Source organism: Oncorhynchus masou, chromosome 3, assembly GCF_036934945.1.
Source record: "Oncorhynchus masou masou isolate Uvic2021 chromosome 3, UVic_Omas_1.1, whole genome shotgun sequence".
NCBI classification, from domain to species: Eukaryota; Metazoa; Chordata; class Actinopteri; order Salmoniformes; family Salmonidae; genus Oncorhynchus; species Oncorhynchus masou.
The window spans coordinates 8,982,552-8,992,199 of NC_088214.1; the positions used below are offsets into that span (position 1 = coordinate 8,982,552).

At 41.5% G+C, this 9,648-nt stretch overlaps 1 protein-coding gene across 2 annotated transcripts; it reads left to right on the forward strand.

Moving 5' to 3' along the window:
• Window positions 1-2,917: 2,917 nt before the first annotated feature.
• Window positions 2,918-8,011, forward strand: LOC135509488 (oocyte zinc finger protein XlCOF8.4-like). Of its 2 annotated transcripts, none has more exons than XM_064930195.1 (5): window positions 2,918-3,400; window positions 3,847-4,419; window positions 4,624-5,364; window positions 5,528-5,560; window positions 5,939-8,011. In XM_064930195.1, the coding sequence occupies exons 1-5, from the start codon at window positions 3,139-3,141 to the stop codon at window positions 6,142-6,144; spliced, it is 1,815 nt and encodes a 604-aa protein (XP_064786267.1). In that variant the 5' UTR covers window positions 2,918-3,138; the 3' UTR covers window positions 6,145-8,011. The 2 variants fall into 2 exon arrangements, with proteins under 2 accessions (XP_064786267.1, XP_064786277.1); XM_064930205.1 differs by having other exon boundaries at window positions 2,919-3,400; window positions 5,942-8,011.
• The last annotated feature ends 1,637 nt before the right edge of the window (window positions 8,012-9,648 follow it).

Consider the following 9,648-nt stretch of genomic DNA (forward strand, 5'->3'; position numbering starts at 1 on the left):
ATGAGTAGGTGTGTCCAAACCTTTGACTGTATATACAGATCATATGGAAATTATTCAGACCCCTTGACTTTTTCCACATTTTGTTACGTTACAGCCTTATTCTAAAATTGATTTTTTTTTGTCCTCATCAATCTACACCAAATATTTCATCATGACAAAGCCAAAAACTTTTTTCGATTTTTTGCAAATGTATAAAAAAATAAAAATATCACATTTACATAAGTGTTCAGACCCTTTACTCAGTACTTTGTTCAAGCACCTTTGGCAGCGATTACAGCCTTGAGTCTTCTTGGGTGTGACGCTATAAGCTTGGCACAGCTGTATTAGGACCATGCCTCAGGACTACCTGGCCTGATGACTCCTTGCTGTCCCCAGTCAACCTGGTCATGCTGCTGCTCCAGTTTCAACTATTCTGCATGCGGCTATGGAACCCTGACATCTTCACCGGGCGTGCTACCTTGTCCCGGACCTGCTGTTTTCGACTCTCTCTCTCTCTACCGCACCTGCTGTCTCTATCTCTGAATGATCAGCTATGAAAAGCCAACTGACATTTACTCCTGAGGTGCTGACCTGTTGCACCCTCTACAACCACTGTGATTATTATTATTTGACCCTGCTGGTCATCTATGAACGTTTGAACATCTCGGGCATGCACTGTTATAATCTCCACCCGGCACAACCAGAAGAGGACTGGTCACATGCTGTCTGCCAAGTACAGTTGAATCTGGGATTCATCCATGAAGAGCACACTCTCCAGTGGCCATCAAAGGCGAGCATTTGCCTACTGAAGTTGGTTACGACGCCGAACTGCAGTCAGGTCAAGAGCCTGGTGAGAACGACGTCCAGGTAGATGAGCTTCCCTGCGACGGTTACTGACAGTATGTGCAGAAATTATTCGGTTGTCCAAACCCACAGTTTCATCAGCTGTCCGGGTGGCTTGTCTCAGACGATCCTGCAGGTGAAGAAGACAGATGTGGAAGTCCTGGGCTGGCATGGTTACACGTTGTCTGTAGTTTTGAGGTCGGTTGGACGGACTGCCTAATTTGTTGGAGCCGGCTTATGGTCGAGAAATTAACGTTAAATTATCTGGCAACAGCTCTGGAGGACATTCCTGCAGTCAGCATGCCAATTTGCCTCTCCCTCAAAACTTGAGACGTCTGTGGCATTGTGTTGTATGACAAAACTGCACATTTTACTGTGGCTTTTTATTGCCCACAGCACATGTTGGACCTGTGTAATGATCATGCTGTTTAATCAGCTTTTTGATATGCCACACCTGTCAGGGGGATAGATTTTCTTAGCAAAAGAGAAATTCTCACTAACAGGGATGTAAACAAATGTGTGCAAAACATTTGAGATAACACAACAATTACCTGCTTATTTACATAATGCCAATTGAGAATTTCTTGCAGGACTTGAAATGAGCAGTTCATGCTTGAAAACCCACAAATGTCGTTAGTTAAAGGGTTAAAGGGGGCAATTAGTTAAAGGGGGCAATTACTTTTTCACACAGGGGTGTTGCATTACTTTTTAAAAAACAAAATAAATTAAATAGTAATATTTGGGGGGGGGGGGGGGTATTTTTAAACGCAGGTTCCCTTTATCTAATATTAGGGTTTGGTTCAAGATCTGATAAAAAAAAGTATGCAAAAATATAGAAAATCATATATATATATATATATATACTACTATTCAAAAGTTTGGGGTCACTTAGAAATGCCCTTGTTTTTGAAAGATAAGCACATTTTTGTTCCATTAAAATAACATCAAATGTGATGTCAGAGTTGGACATCCCAAGAATTCCTGATAGCAAGGACACTTCTTAAATGACGTAAAAACATCTAATCAAACGTTTATAGCTTGAGGTAAATCAACCAATTACTGTCATAGTGTATATTCCTCCGACAGCCTAAATGGTTACATTTCCAGTTCGTGTATTTTGGGATTCAAAATAAAGTTTACCGGATATATTGTCTTCCTGTACTGGGAAGGTTTAGGTTTCCAAAATATGAAGTATTCATATATAAAGTATTAAAGATGTTGAACCTCTTTTCATGTTATTTTTCTTTGCCTCGTCAAAAAAGTGACGCCAGTTCTCAAATTCCGTTGCTCATAATCTTTTATATTTACGGTTAACTATTTTCACCACTTCCGGCCATAATCCTACTTTAGTTTGTTGAATCAAAGATTGTCTATTATATTGACAAGATATTCGAGTTACCGCTCTAACAATGGAAATATATGTCATTAAAGACGGAAGCAGGCAGGGGGAGGCGAGTTCAGGTGGGACCAGTCTAGCCAATGAGAAGGCAGATACGCGTGTGAACAGACATGGAGATAGATAGAGGACTCAATTTTGTATCTGTGCCACTATATCATCTGTGACAGCATGGGCAGCACCATTTTTTAAATTGAACTTGGCATGCCAGTTAAGAACAATTCTTATTTACAATGACGGCCTACCCCGCCAAACCCGGATGACGCTGGGCCAATTGTACGCCACCCTATGGGACTCCCAATCACAGCCGGGTTGTGATAAAGCCTGGAATTGAACCAGGGTCTGTAGTGACGCCTCGAAGCACTGAGATGCAGTGCCTTAAGACTGCTGAGCCATTCAAGAGCCCTTTTCTTCTTCCTCATTGGCTGATTGCTCCCAACTAATAGGAATCCCCACCAAGTTGATTACTTTAAAATTATTTGAAGCCCTTATTGGCAACATTATATCCACGATGAGGCCTCTATCTAGCTCTATGACAACTCCGATATAGTCGATATTTCTAAATTGACGAAATGTCACATGCGTTTACTTATATCAGTGCATGCATAACAAGCTAACCATTACGAAACGTCTATTGTATCAATATAGTATTGTGTTTACCTCACATAGCAAATGAACAATTCCATTTTCCGTTGACCTCCATACAAAAATTCCTCACGTCGTGGACAGATTTTGGTTGGAGTAAAAGCTCTCGCTTCACCTTTTCCTCTCTGTAGCTGCACATATAACTATTACTCACACCCATTGACATTGTTGCTAGCATATTTAAACCAAATTATTAGCATATTACTTAGATACAAAGTTTCAATCATCCGCAGAAGTCAGACCGATCTCTGTTTAGTTTTCGCAAACGTTTGAAAATGTTGAGCAGTGTTTCTCTCCGGGCTCAGATCGCTTCCATCATAGAGGTACTTTCTAAAGCTGCGGTTTCAGAAATTAGCAAAGTAGTCGACGATGGCATAGTTGTGTTACGTGTGGAAATGTGTCGACGGGAAAATGAAATCAACGTCCTGAAAAATAATGTACAACAACTTGACAGCGAGCTTCGAAGAGCTCGAGGGATTAATGCTCGAAGACGCATTCATCACGGTCGATCAGTTGCTGCTGAGAATTTTAGGAGAGGTGGGTCGACGTAGTGGTACTAACTATTTTATAATCAATCATAAGTTATCAATAGCTAACTGTGCACGTGACGTAACGTTAGTCAGCCAGAAATATTTGCAGGTAAACAATGTAGGCGTATTTAATCAGCCTACTCACGTTCACACTGCACTGTGCCCAGGGCTAACGTTAGGGCCCTACAACAGACAAGTGTGTCCTCGGGTCATATCTGTCTGTGCACAATGGGATGGGAGAGGAATAGCAATAACTATTATTATAACCAGGGTGTGTACTTGTACATCCCGCTATAGAAACAGGAGGCATGTGAAATCAAATCATTATTATTACAAATCATTACACCCTTCTTTGACACAACTGCCCACAGCAACACATCCATTTAGATTACAATTAAAACAACCAATAAATGATTTTGATGACTGACATACAGTACTTATTCATTTCCACAGGGCCCGGTAAAAGTGGTACCACTTGTGAGGGGAAGACTTCGCTTGAAAAACTGCAGCCTGAGGAAGATTTTAATGAAAAGGATGAAGGAGTTGGACCTGCAGATGAGATTCTGGTGAAGACTGAGCCAGGAGGAGAGGGTCAACAGGAAGAGCAGACTACAGGGATAAAAGACAAGGAAGCGGCACGCAGCAGTGTTTTCTTTCCAGGGAAACCATATTTAGAGTCAGACGTCAGAGAGGATATGATTTTACAGCTCAGACAGCAACCACGTCATCGGCAGTCAGACGCGCTCAGGAGAACAAGCAACAGCACAGTACAGTCAAACCCAGACCCTCAATGTGTATTGGGTTCTGACCCAAATTATAATATGACAAGGAGAGCGAGCAACCAAATATTTTGCCAGGTTAAGAAACACTTCATTTGCACACTGTGTGGAAAGAGTTTTGAACGTTACGGCCATCTTGAAAGACATCTGCGAATTCATACGGGTGAGAAACCGTACAGCTGTGACATATGTGGAAGGTGTTTCAACCAGAAGGGTAGCCTCAAAGGACATCTGAAGACTCACAGAGGTAAGAGACTAGAATCACTTATTAGGTTATAGGTCATAGACAATTCCATGTATGCATTACTTCTGACTAGGGCCCATAGGGTAGTGCATCATATAGGGATGGGACACACTCACTACATAATGACATCCAATATATTGGTTATTAATAGGACAAAAACAATTCTATGCCTCATTGTTTTATTAATCAAATGTAATCTTTCCACAGTATCGATTGACGGACTAGCTAATGAAGAGAAGCCTCTCCTGGATGGACGTCAGTCTGAGGAAGAGCAGATGAACGAGAAGGACGAAGTGTTCCAAACTGCTCCTCAGATGCCCATGAAGTCTGAGCCAGGGGAGGAGAAGGATGCATTCCAGACACTAGATCATAAAGCAGGAGAACAGACTGCAGGAAGAGCAGAACAGCACCTGGGTGATGACTTGTCAACGTACGAGAGAGACGGCCGGCCGTGGATGTGCAGTTCACAAGCAGACAACGATATGGAGACGAGCAATTCAGAATATTTCATCAGTTCAGGTCAGAACTCCCAGTGTCTCACTGATCACTCTCCTGTACTTCCTGTCCCAGGAAGGGTGGAGGCGTCATGTAGCAGTGGTTCATCTCCAGGGAAACCATATGTAGATGTCAGCGAGGATATGATTTTACAGCTCAGACAGCAACATTATGGACCTTCAGACACACTCTTGATAGCAAGTGATGGTACAGTACAGCCAAACTCGCAGGTCGCGGACGGGGCTTCTCTGAACCATCCTCCCATCTTCTCCAGTTTTCCGGAGAGGAAGGTGAAAACCTTCCAAGGAGTCACCAAAGACAAGAAGTGCTTCATCTGCTCATTCTGTGGGAAGGTTTTTGAGCGTGTTGGTCATCTGGAAAGGCACCAGCGAATTCATACGGGTGAGAAACCGTACAGCTGTGACATATGTGGAAGGTGTTTCAACCAGAAGAGTAGCACTTATTAGGTTATAGGTCATAGACAATTCCATGTATGCATTACTTCTGACTCAAAGGACATCTGAAGACTCACAGAGGTAAGAGACTAGAATCACTTTTTAGGTTATAGGTCATAGACAATTCCATGTATGCATTACTTCTGACTAGGGCCCATAGGGTAGCCTCAAAGGACATCTGAAGACTCACAGAGGTAAGAGACTAGAATAATATTGACGTTTTCATACTTTTAATATGTGAAATGGTTAACTCTTAAGTGCATAAATCAGTCAATTATTCTGTAATTCACAGACAGTATGCCCGTTATATAATTACATACGTCTGAATCCTTAATGGAACCCTGTTCCCTTTATAGTGTACTGCTATTGACCAGGACCCACAGGGCTCTAATCAATAGTAGTACACTACATACAGAATAGGGTGCCATTTTGGGATGGATACAAAGTGTTTTCCTGTTCTCTGTTGGGTTTAAGATGACATTAAACTGTTCATGTTGGATGGTTTACATTGTTTGAATTGCCATGTTGTTAAAAATCTATGCTAAAATACTTTATACTCTTTTCCTGTCAAGCAGACAATGCTGACATGCTAACGGGACAATCTCTGCTTGATGATAAGAAGCCTGACTTTTATCCTAGACCCTCGGAGAACCCAGAGGAACCGAGGGATCAGCCCTCACCTGGTGAAGCACAGCCTAGCTCAGGACACAGTGAGGAGGAGGAGGAGGGCAGGGGGCAGGGGATTGGTGGGGGGAGCAGAGAAAGAGAAGCAGTTTGAATCCCAGATACTCAGTCAGTCAGGACCTCAACACCAACAAAGCACAGAGCGACCAGATTACCAGGACGACCCAGAGTATGTCATGGATGAGAGGGAGAGTCAGCTGTGTAGATCTTTCACAGAGAGGCACAGTGATGAGAGGGAGAGTCAGCTGTGTAGATCTTTCACAGAGAGGCACAGTGATATGGAGTCTGGATCACTAAATCCAGGTTGCTCCTCCGATGCGACAAAGCAGCAGAACTCCCATCCTGTTTCACCCAGTGTCAAATATCATCACAGTCCTTTTGATGGACTGCACCACCACCACGGGTTCTATACGTCAGCTTCTAGACAGGTGGAACTTCAACACTTGTCTTTTCAGGATGAGAAAGACAAGTTGGATGTGATTGAGCAAGAGCAGTATGCAGGGGTGGTTCTCCATGCAAGGAACAGGGAGGATGGTGATGAAACAGTACTACCTAGGTTTCAGGACCGGGTACCACCGTCACCACTACCTGTCGAGGAGGAAACAGCACTGAGAGCGTACATCACACAACCAAACTACAGTCAAGAGGGGATTTTATTTGCCCTTGGCATAGACAGTTTTGACAGTACAGAGGGAACCAGTGCCACTACAGACGACACAAGAAATAGATGTTTCATATGCTCCTTTTGTGGAAAGAGTTTTGATCGCCATAGTCATTTTGAAAGACACCTGCACACTCATACTGGTGAGAAGCCCTACAGCTGTGAGATATGTGGTAAGAATTTCACTCAGAAGAGCAGCCTGAAAGCTCATCAGAGACTTCATATAGGTTAATCAAGGGCCAAAGAGTCTTGGTGTGTTCCAAATGGCACCCTATTCCTTATTTAGTGCACTACTTTTTAGGGTATGAATTGCCATTTAGGGGACACACTTACTGAAAGTTGTTTTGACCTCATCAAAACTCAATCAACACCAGTTAATGAGTATGGGACATTTGGCTGCCATTGTTAACACATTGATGGTGTTGCAACAGTTTAGAAGTCCAACTAAATTGTGTTTCTATTAATTGAGAATCAATTCTCATTTACAATAGCGATATTCAAATGTTGGTGTTACGTAAAAAGGAACATTTGAGTAGTTCTTTGTTTATGTCATCAGGTATCATCTCTCCAATAATGTAAAAGTGTTTTTAAGAAAAACTTTCCTGCATCAAATGTATGGATCATTGATCCAATTTAACATGTAGGCTACATATCCATATTTGTTGGTTTGTGAAGACCTTGATGGTAGGGTTGCCTCTTTAACCCTTGATCATGACTCTGTTGCATTACATTACACATGAGTCATTGGAGTAAGCGTCTTCTGTTCGGGGATGTTTTAAGAGCCCAGACATTCGGTCTGAACATTACCACGCGTCGCTTGTGGTACAGTTTTGGAAGCATAAGGATCATATCAGCGAGAAAATACATTTTTAAAAGTTAAATTGCTACCTTTTTTATAGGGTTAGTGTTTCTACAAGGCTGATTAGTGATGATCTCCTAACACCTGTGTGTAAATTGATGCCACCACAAACACAGAAAGATACTGTCTTCTGCAACTGTAGAGGGTTTATGTATCTAGAACCAACTGCTGCGATTGAGAATAGATTTACGTTTAGATGGCGTATTTGGCTGTTTTGGCTTCCAGACCCAATTGGCCTCTAAACAGAACATGGACAATCAGGAGTAAAGTTAGGCTCCTTTAGTTCTTCATTGGGCTAGGTTGTAGTTCAAATGATTGAGTTTTTTACTCTAGCTATCTTAACCCAGGAAAATCAACCTCATTTATTTTTGCTTTGATTTTTTTTTGGGGGGTTTCTGCTTGTGGATTTCTGAAATAAATGTAAAATTGTGAACGTCTCAATTTTGTGTGTTAATTGTTTTATTTAGTGACAGTAAAATAAAAAGTTTTATAAGAGGATTCCTATTGCTGCTCTTGCAAATTTGGTGTTCACTTTTCTTGTACTTACGGTAACAAAAATTTGGTGTTCACTTTTCTTGTACTTACGGTAACAACAATTTTACTCATGTTTGAAAAAGTTTTGCCCACCTCCATTAAGGTGTTTTGAATGCCAAAGAATGGGACATGTAGCGGCTCTGTGCAAAGGAAAGAAAATATATGGAGGGGAACAGGATTATGGTGACTGTGGGAACAATGTCAAGGTTAACTGTTGTAATTGTGGGGGGCACAGTGCAGCATTTGGTGGATGCCAGGTGCAGAAAGTGGCTCGAGAGGCCCAAAGATATAAAATCATACATAATGTCTCTTAAGCAGAGGCTTCAAGGCAGTTTGGTGGAACTATTAGGCAGAATGATGGAGATGACAGGGTCAGTCCTGGAAGAAGTAGACCTACTGTAGGGAGTTCTGTTGGTCCTGACACCATTACGAGGCCTGTACTGAAAGCTTGCTCTCACAAATGTGTCGTGTCAAAAGACACCTTGATAGTTAATCAGATTGACTTTATAGCCTTCGATGGAAAGGTTATCCACATGACTGCACTTTAGGAAAGAAGAACAGCCGAGTTGAAGGTTATTGTGGGAGCAGCAACAGTTTTTAGGAGTAACAGATGTTACTGTTGCCATGATTGTTGATATGTTGACTTTTATTCATTCTAATGATTGAATGTCTCAGTATAATGATAGAGTCATGGTTTTTGTCATCCTTCAGTGGAATGCCAGAAGCCTTATTGCTAACGGTCAGGACATTAAGAAGTATGGAATTGATTTAGAGATCAAACCTGATGTGATATGTGCTCAAGAAATGTGGCTTAGACCACATCTTGATTTTATTATTCCTGGTTATTGTTCAGTCGGATCTTATTGATCAATTGGACAGGGTGGGTGGTTGTGCTACATTCATAAGGGAAGGTCATATATATGGTAATATACCTGTCCCATCTGAATATGAAATAGTGGAAATCTACAGTGCAGGTAGTAATATTAAGTAGCAACATTTTTATAACCCTTGTCACCAACTATCTGTGGCGATGTTTGAGGAAATATCTGAAGAATTGGGATCTAGAATGATACGGTGCATTCAGAAAGTATTCAGACCCCTTGACTTTTTCCACATTTTGTTAGATTACAGCCTTATTTTCAAGATTAAAAAAAAATTTGACCCTCAATCTTAACACAATACCTCATAATGACAAAGCATAATGACAAAGAAATATTTGCACATTTAAAAATAAAAAACAAATTAAGACATTTGCTCAAGTATTCAGACTCTTAACTCAATACTTTATTGAAGCACCTTTGCCAGCGATTACAGCCTTCAGTCTTTTTGGGTATGATGCTACAAGCTTGGCACACCTGTATTTGAGGAGTTTCTCCCATTCTTCTCTGCAGAGCTTCAAGCTCTGTCAAGTTGGATGGGGGAGCGTCGCTGCACAGCTATTTTCAGGTCTCTCCAGATATGTTTGATCGGGTTCAAGTCCTTTGATGAGTAAAAAAACAAAAACTTTTAGAGTAAGGCTGTAACGTAACAAGTGGAAAAAGTCA

Bases quoted from the DNA above. Each gene is read 5' to 3' on its own strand.
- LOC135509488 (XM_064930195.1), top strand. From the start codon at position 3,139: ATGTTGAGCAGTGTTTCTCTCCGGGCTCAGATCGCTTCCATCATAGAG. The intron at 4,420-4,623 runs GTAAGAGACTAG...ATCTTTCCACAG, and splicing joins ACATCTGAAGACTCACAGAG to TATCGATTGACGGACTAGCT. The intron at 5,561-5,938 runs GTAAGAGACTAG...TTTCCTGTCAAG, and splicing joins ACATCTGAAGACTCACAGAG to CAGACAATGCTGACATGCTA.